The sequence below is a fragment of the Bacillus rossius genome, chromosome 8 (assembly GCF_032445375.1).
Source record: "Bacillus rossius redtenbacheri isolate Brsri chromosome 8, Brsri_v3, whole genome shotgun sequence".
NCBI lineage: Eukaryota > Metazoa > Arthropoda > Insecta > Phasmatodea > Bacillidae > Bacillus > Bacillus rossius.
The window spans coordinates 17,236,457-17,258,598 of record NC_086336.1 but is presented as its reverse complement, the minus strand read 5'-3'; the positions used below and the strand labels follow the sequence as shown (position 1 = coordinate 17,258,598).

Below are 22,142 nucleotides of genomic sequence, written 5' to 3'. Positions count from 1 at the left end.
CATCTCAAAAAATTTTCACACGAGACACACTTTGCCAGGGATTTACTATCTGTCAGACGTTCAAAATACTTCCAAACACTTTTAGGTTTACAAGTAACAAGCTGATCGGTTGCAACCTACATTATTTGTAGGCTGCTAGATTGTTTTAATATACAACGGCATCGAAAATAGGAACAGATACTCTGCACAAGCCTTAATAACGTAACGTCAGCCGACAAGCCCGCCAAACTAAACAGTAAACAACTATTTTTTTCTCCCAAAGCAAAATCATAGATGTTTAGATACTCGTGAGCAGTGGTGTAAAACAACGTGATTTCATATTTTTCTAAGTGCCAATACAGTTCTCTACATCGCCACTGCTATCAAGTAATGAGAACGGTTACGCTTCGTTATGTAACGCAAGTCTAGTATTTCTTATATCTTTGGCGAAAAGGTTGGATTGCGCGTGTGTTTTGTTTGTGTCTAAGGACACACAGTGGTTTTAGGTTAAATATTCGATGGTGATGGCAATAACGTTATATAACTGACTATTTATGTATCTTGCAAATTTATACCCTTGAAGAAATATATTTATGAACGCATACAATATTTAAGGTACTCCATGTACGTTTTTAATATTCCAATTAGATATGTGTAAACGATTATCGTAATTCACTGCACACCACAGCTGTCACTACGATTGGCATACGTTTAAAAATGTTTTGCGTTTAAATAGTACGGAAACCCTTCAAAAATGTACGAATCCATAAAAAATATTGTTGTAAAAACAGTTTGAATTGATAGAAAACATTTTCACATGATTAGTAAACATTTGTACAATTTTAAACAACTTCCCGAAAAATTCGGGAGTAATAAAATTCCCGCCCGGCATTTCGGGAAGCCTATTTTCCTGAAGTGTCAGGATCCCGCACACCCCTAGTTATCTGCAATCCTGACGCCATTCATGTTTACGTGTGTGACTGTGACGCTCAGAGAAACGTTTTTAGAACCTTACGCCATAGCGCAGCAGAATTAAGATTGTTTACTGTGCGTTATTCCAATTTTCTTAAGAAAAAAAATATAGTTTAATATTTTTATCGTTGGATAATTTACGGATTCAGTTTATTAAATTTTCATACGGTACCTATATCTTTTAACTAATTGTTGTTGGTTTTATAACAGCTAATACTTGTTTAGGTGTAAACTTTTATCTTGTCAATAGTTGGCAACACTTCATCTAATGTACCAAAATCATTGTATCTGCAATGTGCATTTGCGCGGAAAGTAACGTAATTCGGCATTTTGTTAAGATATGTTTATGTAGGCAGGCTTGGAAGTAAACTTAAATTTAATTAACGTCGCTGTAACAAAAATCGTTTACGTCCTACTTTATAAGTGTATAACTGTTGAAGTAACAAATAGAAAGATCAAGCTTGAAAAAAAATAACATGTATTTAACTTAACCTCAATTTTTTTGTTTTGCATTTGTTATTCTGTTTCATGTTGTGATTTTTTAAGTTAAGATAGTTTCTGTTCGTTAAATAATCTTAGTTACTGATATGTTAGTATTTGTTTATATTCAGTGGTGGTGAATTTTTTCAATAATGGCCAAACCAGGCCACACAGGAAAGTCTTCCTTTCAGGAACAGTGGCTTAATGAACCTTATTTTAAGGATTGATTGGTTACATAAAGTCCAGGGTGACAAATATTCAGCCTTTTGCTTTCTTTGTTGCAAAGTGTTTTCATTGTCATCGATGGGGCGGACTGCAGTTGTGAGTTATATGAAAGGAGCAAAACACACAGGACTTTCGGTCAATGCAGATTGTCTTGCAGACAATATGGAAGAATAGACCCTCTTAGCGCACAGATGTGTGTATGATGCTGTCAGCTATCTGGGTGGGATTCAGTCAGTGCCACTTACCAAGCCTATCCTCCACGCAGCACACATGCTAGCTTCACAGAAGCCCAGCAGGAACGCAGAGCAGCAGCATCAGCCCAGTTAGAGGAATCTCGTCGTCGCAAACTAAGCGATTTGGCTGTGAAGGAACTGGAAGCCAAGAAGTGTGTAAAATTCTTCAGAGGCTCGTGCAGACCTGCCAACTCTCAAGATTTTGGTGTGAGGCTCACGATTTTAAGGTCCATCTCACGCCCTCACGCCAAAATAGTGTTTCCTCACGATTTTGCAGGGCCCCAAGATTTTGTTTGTAAAAGTTACAAAACAAGTTTTATGAAAGCTTACAGCAACAAGTTTCCATCAATACTCGAGTCACGTAAATGAAGCACTTTTGCATTTTGTAGCGTGTGCCGTGCTGATTTTTCTATCTCGCTTAGTGGAAGAGGAGACATTGTGAAACATGTCGCTACAAAAAACACAACTAACACGTGAAGTGTATTGCTTCCAATAAAAAAATTAATTTTGCTGTGAACAGTGATAATAGTGTTACACGAGCAGAATGTTATTTTACATCTTTTTTAGTTGCAGCCCTGCATGATCACTACATGACAGCGCTAAATTATGTTCAACTAAATTAAATCTGCAACCTATAATTTGTTGAAATAAATTTTGAAGCAGAGACCATGTAACATATGTACATGTATGTCACTTAAATTTAAAGATTCTCATTTGTTGTTTTTTTATATCTAACCTGTATTTATGGGCCTGAAAATTTTTATCGAGGACCTCATGGTTTTTTAAATTTGAATGTTGGCAGGTCTGCTCGTGCTGAAGCCAGAAAAATTGATGATGAACTTGCTGGTTTAAAAAAAAAAAAACTGTGAAGCTATGAAATTACGTGCTGTGCTTACTGACAACATATATCGGTGATCTTATATTATTTTTAACCAAATTGATTGGATGTTATATTATTTTACATAATTTGAACTAATAATTTAGAGTTTCTAAGTTTTTCTTTGATATGACAAGTTATTCCAGCGTACCTTTTACCGAGAAACATTTCCACATTTGTGCAGGTATAGTAATATATATTTATGTGTAATTTAGTATTACAAAGAACGCATAGACTTAGTATATAAAATGAGTTAAATATTCTGGAAAAATGATAATAAATTTCTGGAAAACCTGGAAATACCCAGGAATTTTATTCTAGGGTTGGAGTAGTCACCCTGTGAAGCTTTCCTGTATAATATATATATTTTTTTCTTTCAAATCCATTACATCCAATAAATTCTGGAATAAAACTTCATTTTAAATACAGTATTTACCAGCAGAAGAGTTGCCCCTTCGTATTGATTGATCGCACCCTTAATTTTGGGGGGGGGGTTAAGGATTGCCCTGGAAGATGAGTTGCATCATATAACTGTCTCCACTAGTATAAACGTGAAGTTTTATATGGTTGGTGTCTCAGCTTATTGCCCCGTAAGAAATCATCGGCACTGATGTCCATCTTTCCCCTCATTGTTCTTTATGACCCTTCTCTCTATCTTCTCCCCCCCCCCCCCCCAACCCATTTTTTCTTTTTATCTTAGCACTATATAACAAAAAATATAAAGGAAACGAATGCAATTTTTTATTCCCGTGTTGCCCTATCCTTCTTCCCCAAGAAAGATAAGATCGCAGGCTATCCTTGTCAAATTTGGTGTCAGTTTGTTCAATAAAAACAAGCACATCCTTCACAGCAATTTTGTTGCAAATGAAAAGTTGAAGTAGAAAGCGTAGGTAATCTCCTGCAAAAACCCACAGTTGCATCACATAAACTTGCCCAGATAGATGTGATAATCATGTACAGTGCCAGTTCACAACGACAAGGGAGTACCTTAAACAATTCTGTGTGGCCACGCACGCACACACACACACACCCACCCACACACTCTCTCACTCTCACTCTCACTCTCACTCTCACTCTCTCTCTCACACACACACACCTTAAACAATTTATATTTACGCGTGACATATTTATTCAAAACCAACACAGGCTAGTTATTTAAGCATATAGTAATATATGTGTATTTATGTATGTATTATGTGTGTGTGTATCTACGAAACCCCAAAATGGAAATTTTTGTATATGGATCGCAGTACATTTTATTAAACAATTGGCATATAATCTGCAACCCATACGCTGGTAAATACGATAAATCACAATCAAATTACCACCATAATAATTTACAGTTTTTGTAATTTAAGTTTATTCAAATTGCTAATTGAGTTCATCTTTTTAGTTCCATTTTGTTGCTAAATAGTGTATTAACTTGCATTTTGATGTTATATGTTGTAATACATGCTCTGCGGTGTTGATTTTATCGCAATTCACCATATAATCTTGTCCCTAATCATTAGTCATTTACACTTAACATTTTTAATAAAGATGGAAATTTATTTACCGATTTTTTTATTACTGAAAAGCTGACTGTTTCTTCAGTGCCAGAAAATATAGTATCATTACTTAATTGCTTGAAATATCTTCCTAATTCATTAATTACCCATACTTTTCTTATACTTGACTCATCATTCAAACATATTACCTAGTATTTACTGGGAATAATAGAGCCAAATGGTACAATGCACACAATTATTAGCATATAATGGTTGATGTAAAATTGGATGATATGTTTTTTTTTTTTATATTATCCAAGTGCACCAATATTCAACTGCTCTGCTCAGCACAGCATTGTGGTTTGCACACCGGTGCGATAATATACCTAGCTGCACCGTTTATCTCGCTGTTGATTGTTCATTGAGTTGAGATTGTGTAGCTTGAACAAGTAGTATGCTTATTATTCAGCAGGTGATGGTTTCAATGATTTACTTTCTGGAGTTTTTAATTTAAAAGTATAATAATTTTATATTTTTGCACACGTGAAAATGTTATTTTCTGTGTTTACAACTGTAGAACATGTTGCATGAATAATTTTTCTTCTTATTCTTCTTCTCCTCTCTCTCTCTCTCTCTCTCTCTCTCTCTCTCTCTCTCTCATTCTCTCTCGTTCTCTCTCTTCATTTTGACAGTAGGACTGAGTGAAACAACAGTCATGGAACTGTGTTCCTTAGTTCTGCCCATACTAGAGAGAATTTGCAAAAACAGTGACCAATGTCATTTAGGTTAACAATTCCCACACTTACAAAAATGTCTCAATTTCACGTCATGTTAGGAAAATAAATGCTTAGTATATAATTTAATGCAAATTTATTTATGGAAAAATAAGTCTCATTAAAATAATTTGTATCTCATCATTTTAATTATATGGAATCAGGTTGAATAGGTGTGGCTGATAATTTGAGAGTTGGGTAGTGGTAAATGTACATGTTAGAAGCACACTAATGTGAATACCAAAATATTGTGAAGTGCCAGTAGTATAAGGAATGTTAAGTCATCGCGCAATTCTATAGTAAGAAAAATGTTTAATTGTTTGGGAGTAATTCACTTGAAATATTAGGAAAGACTTTGATTTGGAGGAAAGATGTAGTATTTTAGAACAATAAAAATTTTGGGGAATGAGACTAAATGTTCGTGGAGTTGCATTCAGTATATATATATAAATTAAATTACTTTTGAATATAGGTTGTTATAAAATTAATTAGATTACAAAAAAAAATTGTTATTAAACTGGGCTTAAACCACGTAATTAATGTTATAAATGGCACAAACACTTAAACTTATATATACTGTGTTTTATCGCATAATCATCACACTGTCACATTGTTCTTTAGGGCATCGAAAATTATTGAAGGAAGAAAAATTCTCACATAATAGTTGCTGTTAGATTCCAAGTGCTTTGTGTAGACAGTAAACATGACCTTCCTAAAGATCACAGAACAAAGACCTGTGTAACAGTAAAATCAGTTTTTAAGTTGCTGTTGGGCAGTGGGAACTACTGTGGGATAATACAGCAATTAAAATTGCAGTAAAACTCTTTAAGATGTTTTGGCCCCACCATTTTCTCCATATGATGTACATTATTGTTTCCAGTAAACTTATTTTCCTGTATAGTCTATTTTAAGTTTAAATCCATTATTCATTAGTAGGGGTGTGAAATTATGGTTTTATAATTTAGCCACTTTCGTTTCCAAAGTCAACAATTTCGGTGTTTTGTGTTTTTATAGGAAATTTGCAGCAGAAAATAAGGATAAAAATATACGTATTTTTAATTTGTAACCCTGTACACTGTCATGCTATCGGAAACACTTTAAAACTGTTTTAAATGGACTTTTAACTTTATGACTAGTCAATTATTTACATAGTTTCACCACTATCCGCATTTAATCTCTATTAAAGTTAATGATAGTAAGAGTCTCTGCATTTGCTGGCAAAAGCTTGCGGCGTCGATCACTCACAACTAGAGAATACTGTGAAAATGACCTCTCACTGTCGACATTGTTGGTAGGCAACCACAAAACTTTCAAACATTCTGAAGAAAATATTTTGTAGTCAGTCTTCAAGGAACATAAGAGTGCCACTATGTCTACATCTGAGCAGTCTGATTTTCCAAGTTCTTCAATGACTGTCTTCCTCAAAATATGAAAACCTTCCAAAAACATATGCAACTCCACATGTTTGATGAATGGAATGTTATTCATTTCATGCTGAAGTTGTTTGTTTTCTGGAACTGGTTTGACAATGTACCTGGGGTTCAACAAATTACCAGTACTGGAAAATAATTTTCCAGCAGGATAACTTTTCTTCAAATCCTGCAGTTTACACTGAGCCTTCAGTGCTGCTGATTTCAGTGTAGTGAGTTCCTCAGCTTGCTTTAGTGTAAATAGTTGCTCAAATAAACGGGCAATAGTGGGACAAAACTGGTCAATCTGACCTACACTTAACAACTGCAGTTTTGTTTCTAAATCATTTAGTTTGCTGTATAGGATGTGTGAAGTCGTATATGTAGAGCCTTCAAGAAATGTTATCAGCTCTGCAATTGGTTTTCCATTAACTGAAACAAATTCACTTTCAATTTTAATTTGTGTCAGTTCAGCAGTACTCCTGCTAGTGAGCCAGCTTATGCCAGAATTTTCTAGATCACAGTAACTATCAGAGCCCTTAAAAAACTCCAAAATATCATCATAATGGGTGCTAATGTACACCACAGACCGATACCAAGAATTACATCTTGTGAGCACAGGGTCAGGATAAACTGTCACTTTACCGCTATTCATTTCATACTTCTCCGATAAAAAAGATAAGTGGTGGTTTTTTCTTTTCCTCGTGTTCAAAAATGCTTTTTTTACACTTGATGTTGCCTTGTTCAGAAGCTTTATTGTGACCTGTAAAGTGTTGCCAACTAGATGCATTTTATGGGCCCAGCACTGAAGATGAACAGCATGCTCTAGCAAGCCAGAAAGATTACTAAAGCACTTTGTCATACATGGTGCTGAGTCACTAACTACTGCCTTAACTGAGCTAGTCAACTTTATATTTATTTAGTGTATCCAAAATCGCTTTAGAACAAGTGGCATGATTTGCAGAGTCAAGAACAATTGAAGCAACAAGTTTTGTTGTCTGAGTACTCGATGGCTCTAGTTTTTTAAACAAAATGTTGAAGACACACCTCCCTCCCTTGTCAGTGGTTTCATCGCAAAGTATACAGATGTCCTTATCTTTAAACTCTTCCGTGAGGTCACTTTCTATTTTTTCCGCTAACTTAGGCACGTACGATCAGCGAAGCGAATTTGCGGAAGTAATATCTCCTCCTCCTTTAACATTTTCGTTTATCCACTCTCGCAGTTCTTTGTTGTCCAATTTCTCAAGTGGTATATTGTGGCCTGTGTAGTTTTCATGATGAACGTTTCTCTGTCTTCTCTCATTTTTTTGGCAACAGTAGTCACTTCTTCTATCGTGGCTAAATGTTTGCTGTTGGAACCAGCTGCACTTCCTAACCTAACTTTAACGTGGTGTTTATACCTTTGACATGTTTTACAACAGTGTCGCGCCTTTCGTGGTCAACTCTACAATTGCACCACTTGCAAAATAAAATCTTGTTAGAAGCATATAAACCCTCACATTTAAATTCTGTTGCTCGGGACTCGGCAGTAGGCTTTAATATCGGCATTGTTTTGAAGCAGCAATGTAACGTGTGTACGTGACAAAGGACTGCCAGTATTTACGCGTAGCCAACGTTACCAAGCCAAAATTGTAATAAAAAACCAGTATCAAAAAAGTGCTGGTAAAATAAAATGACAATGAAATTGTGTTACGTTTTTAAGAAACTAAACGTATATTAACTCGCGCGAAATTAGTTGGAAATGAACTTAATATTTAACTTTTTGAAATTAGTTTTAAGTCGTGTTTATGGAGTTATGTGTTCTCGTATGTTGGCGATTCTGCTAAAACAAAGCGAACGTTAAAACGGAATAATATTTATGTTGTTACCTCAGTGAATGTGATATTTAACCATTTATCAATGTTAAAAATGCGAAGAAATTGGTGCATTCATAAAAATAAAAGAATGTATGTATGTATAGAATTACACGTCAAAACATGTTCACCGATATAGCTAATTTACTATGTATAAAGTTATGTTTTGATGAATGCTTAGTTTGCGGTATCAAACTACGGTAATTACAATTAAATTGCAACTTATTCACACACACTAATACTGTGAAGAAAAAAAATTTTAAATAGAGTAAACTTAGCACCTAAAGAATGTATTCGTCATTGTATATTTTTTTGTTTTAATGATTGTTTTTCACATTTAGTAGTTTGAAAAACGTATTTTCATTTTATGTTGTTTTTAAGTCCAATTATCGCATTTTTCGCGTAAAATGGTTACACCATTTTTTCACACCACTATTCATTAGGATAGTTCCACTTGCTTATTTAATTAACAGAAATACAAAGTTGTCCAATTGTAAATTTTCTTTTAAAGAAGTTTTTAAACACTTTTATCTGTTCATTGCTGTTGTGTAGCTCATATAAAAATATAGCTAGTGCTAGTTGCCATCATTCATGTTTGGTTGCGTATGTGCCTGCATAGAATAGTGCACTCACACATCAAGTATATCAATGGCTCGCCAATTGCATGCAACATGCGTACTCTCTCGTGGCGAGTAAACTGTATTTAATTGCCCACACTCTTTTGTGGTTAATGTGTACTACGCTGATAGTTCCGGCTCACTTTCTAGTTGCATTTTTATTTTTTTCTATTTTAAGTTAAAAGGAATATGTTTTTTTCATATGACTAAAATTGTTTGGCATGTTTTTGTATACTCTGCTTTTTAATTATGTGTACTTCCTATGCAACATTTTGTTTTTATGAAGAATTAATCTCGATAAAAATGCCTTTCTCACATGTAATCACAACCCTAGTTTCACACTTGATTTTAGCATTAAATTTGTAATAATTATGTGATAAAACACTGTATACCATGTGTACAGATTGGCCACCTTCTTCAATAATTCGTTTCATATTTTTGAAGGGTAAATCTTGTATGTGACACTGATAGACTGTGGTAATAGTTTAGCCAGAATAATGGTATCGTTCCCAGATAAGATCATTTTCTTGCCAAGAATTTTATGCTTACTCTTGAATTTGGAATAGGACTGCAGTCCTTGAGTTTATTTGTATGTTTTTGTTTTATGTTGTTTTAATGTAGAAGTATGTTGTAGGTTATTTATCATAGTGTTGTACCTAGAGTTTGTTATAGTTAGTTGTATTTTTTATATTTTTGCATGGTATCGTGTCAACACTTGGGACAGCTCACTCAGCTGTTTCTTGACACACGAAACTCAGTAAGTAAAATTTTGAAGAATTATTTTTTAGAACTCATTTGCATTTTAATAATTTACCTCTGTTTTTTTCTAACCTGCCTTAAATCCAAGTGTGTTGATGGAGAAGGTCAGAGGTGAGAAGGAACTTGAACACTTTATGTTAATGTTAGTTGTGGTAGTACCAGGATCTCAGAACTACGGCCCGCCAGCACCACCAATCCGACCAGGCGTGCCCGGCACCTTGCTGGACGTACAGTAGAACCCCTTCTTTACACTATTGAAGGGGGTGTCTGAAAATTCGGGAAGGTGTACAAGGGAAATGTATGAAAAATCATTTTTTTTTTTGCTCGGAGAACTGTGATATTATATAACCTAACATATTGTACGCTGTTATACCCATTTATTCATTATGAGTGTCTGAAGCATATCTAAAAAGAATAATTATACACTTAGTCCCATATTTACTTTCACTAGTGTGTACAGGTAAGCATACAATTTATGTACATACTTTCATACTTAACTAACAAATCATAATGACATTTACAGGGTAAGACTGTTACCAAAAATATCACGAAAAATAAGGAAAGTGCACTAAAGCAAAAGTTATATTTTTCAAAGAAATAAAATTACAGCGAGGTTTCTCAATAAAAATTAAAAAAGCATATTCAGTCTATCTACGCATATATACATACTAGGTTAAGTCACTACTACATACGATGTAAAATTAATTTCAGTAATAGCAAATAAGTATAGGTACAAAAAGCATTAACAATTTTCTGCGTGAAAAAATCTGAATTTTTGGTTTGCTTTAATTCCTGAATGCTCAGCTCTATATGATTCAACTGTTCAAACAAACTCTGGACAATTAAACCCAGAAAGGTATTCCTGAAAACAGAAACTGCTTCTAGAGCTTTGTGCTTATGAGGTATAGGGATTTCTTCATCTTCATAACCATAACCATCACCATCACCATCACTATAATCTCCATTTGGTTACTTTTCCTTCATGTGCAAACTGACAAAAACATCAAGAGATTGTTCTTCAGTAGTTTGCACATGACTGTCAATGTTGACTATTTTGCTAAACAAACTGACTGAATTTTCTTCCAGTCTTCTTCCTTTATGCTGTCACCTGGTTCACTGTCCTCATTTGTACACACTGTTGCTGAACTTGGTAAACCTGCCTTTCTGAAAATATTTGAAATTGTTGTTGATGTAACTTGTTTCCATGCATAGACAATTTCATGCACTGCATCCAGAACATTGAATTTTTTTTTTCTTGTGTATTTTTGCATGCATCCAATTATTGGACAGTCATTTTCCTGTACTTTAACTTAGAGGCATGTATGATGCCTAAGTAAAGGCTGAAGCTCACTGGTGCAGTTGGCAGGGAAAAAACAAGCTTTACATTCCTTAAATGCAAATCCTGAGGGTGAGCTGGGCACTGGTCAAGAAACAGCAGAAGTTTTCTCCCTTTTAACACCCATTGCTGCATCCAGAGGATGCAGATGCTGTTCAAAGATTTTGGTATCATCCAGGCCTTTTGATTAGTCAAATATTTTTTAAACACCTTTGATTCTGTGCCTTTCCTGTCACCGATGGTTGAAGTTTCTCACTGCCATCTGAATTGCTCATTAGCAAAACTGTAAGCCTTTGTTTACTAAGTTGACCACCATAACATTGCTGCTCTTTTAAACACAATTTTTTGTCCGGGAGAAGAGAATAAAACATGCCTGTTTCATCCGCATTAAAAATGTCCTTTGGGTCTTGTTTCCACACTTCTACGTTCGTAGAGTCTACACTTCTACTTTCTCCAAAACTGCTTTATATATAAAGTTATGTCGTTGTTTGAAAGGGTCAATATAACCATTGGATGCATGAAACTCATTAATTCCTAGCCTTGTAGCTATAAATTATACCTTTTCTCTCAACAAAACATTGTTTATCGGTACATTTGTGGCTCTTGCACCTACAAACCATTCTTTCAAAAGTACTTAAAGTTCCTCATATTTGGTTGCACTAATGTATTTTTTCTATTAAAACCACCAATCTTTTCGTGATTTTTCAAAATTGTGTTGAGAATTGAAATCTGTACTCCTGACCTTTCAGCAAGTGAAACATAAGTACATACCTTTGTGCTCGTTCACGCACTTTAAAAAGTTGAGTTCATCATCAATCATAAATGTTTTCCATTTTTTACACGCTGCCATCTTGTTAAAATGTGTACAGAAAAAAAAACAGTCAATTACTTACAGAGAAAACATGAATTTTCACTTATTCACAATAATATTTGTTTGCGACCACATTTATTAACAGGCGTTGACAAAGATTTAATACCGGAAATGTATACAGTACATAATCCTGAATATGTAAGTTAGTGATGAACAGTATGAATTCCTATAAACTGTAGCACCAGCATCACGTGCTATCATTTTCTCAAAGTCTGCCTTTATTAGGCCAGTGTTGACAGCTTCAGTACTGTTTTCAATGCAAAAGCACTTTGAAATATTCACGAGCTACCGAGCTAGTGTTCCCAACAGCATTTTTGATTTGGTATTTCATATGGTAGTGATATCTTCATAGGTAAGATGTCCATGACAAACACGGGAATAACGAATTTATGGAGGTATAGCATAAACAAACAGCTTAAATTCCGGGAAGCAGATTATAGGAGCGTTGTAATCAACGGAAATTTATAGCATTACATTAAATGAGGCTAAAACGGGCCTGAAAACGTGAAATGCTGTAAAATCGGGGTTCCACTGTATTTTTTACAGTATGTTGGTGCGATGAGTTAGCAGGCCTTGGGACTTAAAGGAGTCAGTGTGGCCTTTACGCTAAAAATTGTGCAACCCTGGGGTGGAGGCTTTAAGCCAAGTCATTTAGGTATATTTATGGGAGTAAGTAGTGGTGCACCAATGCGGATACCGATGAATCATAATCAGCGATTATGATTAATCGTAATCTGTGATGATCTTAACGATTACTTTGCCAATTATCTACGTCCCGGCTTAATTAAGTAGGGTTTTACCGTGTAATATTTCGTTAAACATTTTAGGACGAAATACGGTAATATTTGTATATATTACAAAATTCATCTAACTCCGTCATATCATGATTATAAATATTTTTAAGTTTAATAAATCTCATTGCCTAGAACACAGGGTGGCCACACACCGGGAAATCCTGGAAAACCGGGAAATTACAGGGAATATCATTTTGCAATGGAAAACCGGGAAAAATACAGGGAATTAGTGATTTGGCCCTGGAATTTTTTTTGCTGGTAGTAATTATTTCGTCAACTGTGAATATGTACATTATAGAAACATTTAAGGGCAACGTGCAAATCTCAGCGTTTTTATTAGTGCTAATTAAATTTTATAAAACACGCTATTTAATGTATACTATCTTATTAAAATGCAGAATATTCCACGCCGTACCGCGCATCGGCTACATGGAATTTGGTACGGTACCAACATTCCATTAATATAGTATTTGTACCATATTGCTGATAATAGCACCATACAACGTGCGTAAGTAAGCAGACAATAAAATTAACGTACTGTATTTCTAGCCAGTGTACCATATTCTGGTCTACTGAATGTCATATTTTTCGTGTATTTGCCGAAATAGCGGAACATTGCCGTGCCATTTGTTTTTGTGGCAAGGGCATGAATATCATGACCGGATTGTGCATGGTTTATTTGCTTAGTGGTTGTTGTTTGTTTTGCGTAATAAACCATTGAACAGCAATTTTTCACAAATTCCGAAGTGTATTTTGTGGTGAATTGAAACTATAACCATTTTGACGGTAATTTGTAGTCCATCGTATGTGAAAATACGGGTGCATAACCTGGATTAAATGGCGGGAGCGCGGGCCGTGAATGTATTATAGGCCTAGTTATGTTGTGGTTGATGCATTTGTGTGAAAATTTGAATTTTTTGTGGAAACATTGATAAGGTAAGCTTTTGTTTTATTTGGTTTGTCAATTTTACAACTTGTCAGTTTATTCAACAATTACAAAGCGTTCCTAGTTAAAAAATTTCATATAGGTAGTAAGTCAAGCTGAAATCTCAATAGCACATAATTATATCACCGTGCGTCTTGGTAGATTAGGTTAAGAGTGCCGCACTAGTGTTTTTTTTCTTCACAATAACACTGGGGAAAAAATTGCGTCAAACTGTGTGGTCGCCGGTATTCAGTTATGTTTAAACATTTTTAATTTTCTTTAAAGGTTAGGCAAGTTAGACTTACATTGAATTAAGTATAATACTTTTAGGATTTTTGAGAGTAATAGGAAATTAATTATAATTTTTCTTTTTTTAGAGCCAAGATGTCACACTCAAAATATACTAAATCTGCATTTAAAGAAACATGGCTGCAGAATGAAGATTTTTCAGAATGGTTGAGGCCAGTTGTGCACAATCAGTATGCAGCAAGGTGTAGTTTTTGCCAGAATGTGTTCAGCTTGAGTAACATGGGCAAGAGAGCAGTTACTAGCCACATGACTAGTAAAAAACACATTAAATTTGTTAATGCTAAGAAGAGATCGCTGCTGATGGGAGTGTTTCTTAAACCAAAAGACTTACCTGGGACAGATTCTGAAATGATTAATGTTAATTCAGAAAAAGTAGTTGCTGGCACTTCTTCACAAGATTCAAAACCTGATATTCATTCTCAAGAAACTACATCCAAAAACATAAGCCATTTTTTATTGAATGATTCTGTTGTACATGCAGAAATTATTTGGTGTCTCAATATGATATTATCTCACAACTCAATGCGAAATGCTGCTAGCAGTGTTAATCTTTTCCCTATAATGTTTCCAGACTCTCAAATTGCTTGCAAAATGCAGCTACAAAGAACAAAATTGGCATACTCAATAGTGCATGGTCTTGCCCCACATTTTCATAAAGAGTTGATTCGGAAGTTGAAGGAATGTAAATACTGTGTTGTCGGTTTTGATGAGAGTCTTAATAAAGTTGCTCAAAAAGGTCAAATGGACATAACGGTTAGGTTTTGGAGTGAAAACAATTTGCGCACCCATTATTTTGGATCTGCTTTTTTAGAACATTCTTCAGCAAGTGATCTTGTCAAGGCTTTTGTGGACGCACTTTCAGAAGTCGACATGAAAAAAATACTACAGATATCCATGGATGGACCTCATGTAAATTTTAAGTTCCTCCGGGATTTGAAAGAAGAAATAGTTACAAGTGAAAATGATCCATCATTCCTTGACATAGGTAGTTGTGGCTTACACACATTGCATTGTGCCTTCAAAGCTGCCATAAAAGCCACAGACTGGAAAATTGTTGAGTTCCTTCGTGCTCTGTATAATTTATTTAAGAATGTTCCAGCAAGAAGAGCAGATTATGTTCAATTTTCAGGGTCTTCAAATTTTCCAAAAAAGTTTTGTGCCATACGATGGCTGGAAAATTCTGGTGTTGCAGAACGTGCTGTTTTAATGGTTCCTCATTTGAAAGTGTTTGTGGAGAAGGCTACAGCAATGAAACGTGTTCCATCTTGCCAGAGTTTTTGTGTTGTTTCAAAAACTATTGGGGACAAATTTCTGATTCCAAAGTTAGTTTTCTTTCAAGCTATAGCTTTGGAAATGGAGCCATTTTTGCAGAAATTCCAGTCTGATGCTCCACTTGCTCCCCTCCTTTACGAGTCTTTAAGTAACTTGTTGGAAAAGTTCATGTTGAGGTTTGTGGTAAAGCATGTTTTAGAGAAATCTAAATCCATCAAAGATGTTCCACTCAATGATAAAGAAAGTTTAGTTAATCCAAAGTATGTAGATGTTGGGTATGCTACAAGAAGTGCTTTGCAGAAGGTAAAAGGTTCAACAGAGAAAGAATTACTGCTTTTTAAGGATGACTGCATGAAATGTTTTCAGGTTCTTTGTCAGAAGATAATGATTAGGTCACCCTTGAAATATTCTTTGGCAAAGGGAATTTCATGTCTGGATCCGTCTGTTGCTGTTATTCCTAAAGTCTGTGATGCTCGTCTTTCCACAACATTAAAACTGCTTGTTGAAAGTAAATGGTTGTCAGGAACAGTTGCTGATAATGTTGACAGGCAATTCAAGAGTGTGTGTAAATCATCAGAATTTTGTGAGAAAATGAAAACTTTTTCATCTGAAAGCACTTCTCTTGCTGAGTTGTGGCTAAGCCATATTCCAGAGAATGGAGACTATCAGGCATTAGTCAACTTTTTGAAGATGGTTTTCTGTTTGTCTCATGGGAACTCTAGTGTTGAGAGAGGATTCTCTATTAACAAAGAATGCTTAGTGGAAAACCTACATGAATCTTCAATAGTGTCACAGAGACAAGTTTATGATGCAGTTTCAGCGCTAGGAGGCATTCAAAATATGACCTTAACAAAAGATCTGGTAAAGTCATATCGCTGTGCTCGTTTGCGATACTCAGACGCCCTCAAAGATGCAAAAGAAAAAAAAGAAGCTCTACATCATGCAGAAGTAGAGAAGAGAAGGTCAGTTTCCCTTGTTAGAGAGTTAGAAGAGAAGCGGAGAAAATTGATGGAAGATGCCATGAAACAGTCTGCTCTTATTGAAGAGGAGATAAAAGCAATTTCAAAATAAGACACTAGTTTGTGCGCCGAACTCCCAAAGTGCCTTTTATTAGTCATCATTTATTCAGTGTTCCATCTCATTCAACATTTCTTATTTAATTTCAATGTTTAAAAAAAATATGTTTTATGCCTCATGTTTTTAGTTTTGCTTTAAAAGTTTGTTTGTCAGGATGTCTTTTTTTAAAGTAGGACACTTATTTTAGAGTGTATGTTTATTCAATTTCCCATGAAAGTTTTGTGGACATGTTTTTCAACAAGCATTATTTAACTTACTTAAGATAGGCTGTAAACAAGTAACTCATTCTTTTCCATCCATAAACTTTGTTTTTAATTACTAGAATATTGTGGTTGCAGATCTGATAATAGGTAAGAAAATATTTGATAAAAATTTAGTTTATTATTATTTAGGATATTTAATCAGTCATAGTAAGTTTTAATTACGTTAATGATTACACCATTGCATAATATGTAATTTTTTTAAATGAAATTTAACTTGTAGCACAATTATCTCCTTCAGGGAAAAAACTTAGAATTTTCTGGAAAACAGGGAAATGGCAGGGAATTTCATTTTCAAAAATATGTGGCCACCCTGAGAACAATAAAAAATACATTTTTCCTACACGTTTATTTACGTTTCGTCTTTAGTTCTGTCCTTTGTTTAGTGGCCTTGTACATTACCTATAGCCAGAGACGTAAAATAAATGGCACGCAATCAAAAACCACAAGCAGTTGCAGTGGATTCTCTGACAATTGATCTTTTTGAGTCGTAGTAGCGGTTCAAAATCGTGGTCCCGATACCTTCTAGAGTTTATCACTGCGTTTTACAAACTCGTTATGGGCGTCTTTGGTAACATTATCCGTTGTGTTATTTGTATGTTACTTGAAAAGTGAAAAAGTAATTTTAATTTTATATATTCAGTCAACATAAATAAAATCACATGTGCTAGAATTGGTTTTGAGTGATTTTTATATAATTATAGCGAGTAGGGAGAAAAAAAAGTGAAGTGTGGAAACATTTTTCTATAAACTCAAGTGAATAAAATAAAGCAACATGTTTACATTGTTAAACGGTAATTTCTCGATTCAACCTTACGTGATAGTCTATAATAATGCTAGTTTTCCGCAACAAAAACTTACCCATTGTAAATTACAATTATTAGACTGTAGTTCAAGTTGTTTACAATAACAAATATAAATAGAAGTTAATTTAATTTACACTTTGCAATGACTTAATAGTGTATTTTATATATTTTTATACTGTTATTATAACCAGGGTGTCTACTGACCTGGAAAACCTGGAAAAATCAGGGAATTTTTGTTTGGTAGGTTGTAGTTGGCAATATGTTTTTTGTTTATTGATCATTTTGCATTGACGTAGCATCAAGTGTATATCCCCTCCCGTTTTTATTTTTGAATGGCAAATAATGAACAGTTCCCACGTCCATTTTCTTTTGTTTACCATCGGATTCGGAAGTGGCATCAAATCACGTGATACAAACTGGTTCAAGCTGGTTTGTTATCGTGCTGATGTGACGTGCTGCGGCATGTGCTTCCCGCGCTCGAATAAGACCAAGTTGTTTCAGCTTACTTAACATCAATGTTCTTGGGGCATACCACATCTGTGTTTACTGCAAGCATTTTTGGGAGCTCTCTCCTCCGTTGACATTCGAAATATTCTGCAGGTATCTATGGATGGCCCCAACGTAAACTGGGCATTATTGTTAGCTTGAAAAAAACATATCACAGACACTTTTTGTGAAGATTCGCCATCATTGCTAGAAATTGGTAGCTGTGGGCTTCATACGGTCCATGGTGCTTTCCTTCATACGGTCCATGGTGCTTTAAAAACTGGATTTTCAGCTACACAATGGGACATTGTTAGTTTTTAGAGGCACAGTTACTATTTGTTTAAGCATGTACCTGCAAGGAGGGCAGATTACATTATAATAACTGGATCAGAGCTTTTTCCCAAGAAATTTTGTACAATCAGATGGTTAGAAAATACTGCAGTTGCTGAGAGTGCCATGAAAACGTTACCCCATCTAAAGAAATTTATTAGTGAAGTTTCTATTTTATCTGTCTCTTTCAATGTAGTGAAAAGTGCCTTTGAAGATAATCTTCTAGAAGTACCTAAAATTTACATTCTTCCACTCTTTGGCATCAGAGCTGGAATTGTTTCTTACAATGTTCCAAAGTGAAGCACCCATGGCACCTTTTCTCTATGATTCACTGGTAGAAAGTTTATTAGCTTTGGCAGGAAAGTTTGTGAAACCAGAGGTGCTGAAGAGCTTTAGATAGAAACACAATGTGTCTCGATTGGATGTAGATAACCAGAAAAGTCTATTGACTGCTAACAATATCAAGTTGGGTTATGCAGTATGCCATGCCATCAAGAAAGAGAAAGTACCAGAAAAGTCTGTCCTGTTACTGAAAAATGATGTAAGAACTTCAAGACAAAAGTCCCCTGAAGTACAAACTTACCATGGGAATTTCCTGCTTATGTCCGTCTGTGGCTTTAAATTTGGGTGTGAGGAAACAGCGTGTGAAGTACAGATTAGAATGTTGTCTTCAAAACAGGTGGCTATCAGGACAAGAAGCTGATAACATTGAGCGATCATATGAGTTGGTATGTTCCTCGCAAGGTTATGAAGCACTGTTCTCGTCTTTTTCTCGAGAAGACGGGCACCTTGATCACTTGTGGATGCTCATTCGTAAGGCACTTACAGTAGCTGCCAAAACAGGCCTTCTAAAGTTTGTGAGGCTGATGTTGGTACTTTCTCATGGAAATGCATCATTGGAAAGAGGATTTTCAGTGAATTCTAATCTGCTGACTGAAAACTTGCAGGAAGAAACACTGATTGCACAAAGACAAGTGTACAACTTTGTTGAACGTTCTGGAGGTGTAGAGCATGTTGATATCACCAAGTCCATGTTACAATATGTAAGAAATGCTAGTTGTAGGCATAAGGAAGCCCTGCAAACAAAACAAAAAGAAAAGGAAGCTACAGACAAGAAGAAGGCAGAAAAAATAATAGTTGAAGAGGAGATCAAGGCATTGCAGTTGAAGAAGGCTCGAGTGTTTGGATTTGGCTCATTCTGAAGCAAGTGCAATAGACGCAAAAGTTGAGTCACTGCGAAATTGATGGAAGCTTCCTTTTACTAATGTTTTTGCAAAAGTAAGTGTGTGAAATATTTGTAGCAGCATGTTTTATTTGCCATCAATTGAGTCACTTTGACCACATCTGGAAGAAGGTTATTTTTTTACTAATTTAAGTGAGTTGAAATACTTACTTTGAAACTCGTCAATGTACTGTTGTGCAGTTTTTTCAGTTTCATGGAATGTCGTAAGTGTGTTAAAGAAAACCTGGAAAAATTAAGTTTTAGACCTGGAAAACCTGGAAAAATCAGGGAATTTCATTTACTAAATCTGGTAGACACCCTGTATAACTGTAGTTTCAAATTTAATTAAATTCACATGTAAATAAAAAAAATTTGTGTGCATTATTACACTAAAAAAAATTTGTTTATTATAATCAGTAACTGAATCGGTATCTGCCGATTATTGCTGTCATAATCTGTAATCGGTAAAGTCATATCGGTGCACCACTAGGAGTAAGCATGCTTTGATGATCATGAAGGTATTGTGAAGGTAATTTTGCAATTACAGTTGAACCCATTTATAGTGTTCATTCCTGTAATGTTTTCCTGCTTATATTTTTTAATTACCCATAAGGACAAAGTATTTATGTTATGTATATCATTTCACCAGTTATGCTTTTTCCAGCTAATTAAAAAAAAATTAAACCTAACTGTTTAAACAATTTTTCCATTTGTGAAGTTAAACATGTTAAAACTGTTTATATTAGGTTTTTTTTTCTTATTTTACAATCACTGCTATACCATATACCACAGATGTTGATTGTTTGAATAAAATGTATGTATAAACAAAATGAAAGTGTGCTCAAACACTAGCTCTGTCTGTGTATGATTTGTTTAAGGTACGTATGTTCGTAGTTACGTGTCTGTTGGCACTAGGCCTGTGCAATTACTAGTTGTTTTTTTTTTTTTGTGCAAAGTGAAATATCAAATTGAATTTTTTTAAATATTTGCAAAGTCAAAGCAAATTGTGGATATTGTTTTCGGAGAAGCTGTGTTAAATTTATTAAATAAAATACAGAATTGAGGTAAAAAAATAATAGTTCAATGTTTTTAATGATGAAGTAATTTAACCCTTATGTGTGTAGACATGTACCACCAACATATAAAATAATTAGAGCTCACAATAGAGTCTTAAATTAACTTGATAATTATTTGTTGCGGGACAAATGGAAATCTACTCTTTTTCATGCACATGGGCTTAGCACACCTTATACACAAATTTAGCACACTTTTTAGAATAAATTTCTGTTCTGCAGTCTTTACTTATAATCACACAAATAACACCTTGAAGACTTTCTCTTGTGTGTGTACCACTGGTGTTACCTCTTTGTCAACTTCTAAATATATATATATTCTATACCTTTCTTCGGCTCAAGGCAAGTTTTTTGAAAGGCGATTCACCATATGGGACCTAGCCAGCTGTAAACTAAGCTGATTCAGAGACACTTTTTCTAATGGGCTTCTTTGGCTTTGTGGTTAGATTGAATAGAATGTTCGAGTTTTTGCCTGCCTGATCCGACATGCCAAAAAAATATCTTGGTGGCAATCTTGTTAGACGTGCTACTGAATAGTTATGAACCAGTTGGTCAAACGTGTCAACACCACTCTTTGTAGAGTTGTAAAACTCAATGATCTCTGGTTTTTTTTGTATCCTCATTGACAGTCTTAGTTGAATACATTGTAGACAGCTATATAACAGATTTGGAGCACTTAGGAGTGAACGAGACGAGCGTTTTTTTTTTCTCACAAAATGCAAATTGCGACAGCAAAACAGCCTTCTTTCTATCTGGTAAGAAGCTAGCTGGAATTTCTTTTTTGTTGTGGCGAAAAGTGCCCACGATTGTTAGACCATGTTTTTTCAACATGTCATCCGTCAAAGGAATGGATGTGAAATATTTTTCCTTCGTTATATTTCTGTTTGTTCCATGGTTAGATGTAGTGAATTGTTTCACAATTTGACTGGCTGCAGGCTCTTGTGAAAGTCGCTCTTCTTTGCCTATGTAAGGTAACCATGTAATATGCCGTACTATCACAGATGGTGTTTATCTTGTTGCCATATTTGTGTGGCTTAGAAGGTATGCACACTAAACGGACAGTTGCCTCTGAATCCCAACAACTGTTCATCAACTGTGCAATATGCTTGTGGAACATGGCACTCTACAGTTCTTTATATATAAATTTTTCCCAAAGCTCATGTATTGGTGAAAATTTGTCTTCTCGATTTCGGCTCTCTTTATCGTCAAATCTTAGACATGAAAGCAAGAACTTGAATCGTGTTTCACTCATAGCTCTATAGATTTTTTGACCCTGTTTAGAAAACATTTCACTAGTAGAAAAGTGAGTCTTTCCGAGCTCCTGATGCATACAGAAGTCCTATTATAGCGAGTATTTCACTGAAATCAATGACATATACATATTTTGTGACTTCTTTGTACCTCAGTTTCTGGCTTACTATTTCTTGGTTAGTATACATTACAATGCAATGAACCATAGCATCATCAAACAACACTTTACACGCTTTCAATTCACTATCTACGTTTCTAGCTTGTCCAACAACACCTGGCAATCTTAGAACTAAGTTGTGACAACTAGTTTTGGATGAAGGCGACGCCAGTTTACTCCACTAGATTCCATACCGGCCGATGACGACATCGTTAGCATTTTCACTGTATTTTGTGTAATAATTTTCTACGTCTGAAATTTTGTCATTGTGTTCAGATGCAATTTCCACTTTGTCCTCACAATCACTTT

The 22,142-nt window shown here is 35.0% G+C and overlaps 1 protein-coding gene across 5 annotated transcripts in view; it reads left to right on the top strand.

Moving 5' to 3' along the window:
• Nucleotides 1–22,142, top strand: part of LOC134535542 (constitutive coactivator of PPAR-gamma-like protein 1 homolog) — a 233,913-nt gene that overhangs the window by 190,722 nt on the left and 21,049 nt on the right. For 2 of the 5 annotated variants that reach the window (XM_063374693.1, XM_063374692.1), the window contains exon 18: nt 9,630–9,662. The exons of the other annotated variants lie outside the window; for them this stretch is intronic. In XM_063374693.1, the coding sequence (XP_063230763.1) occupies nt 9,630–9,662 (33 nt within the window). The remainder of the gene's footprint in view (nt 1–9,629; nt 9,663–22,142) is intronic. 5 annotated transcript variants of the gene reach the window in all.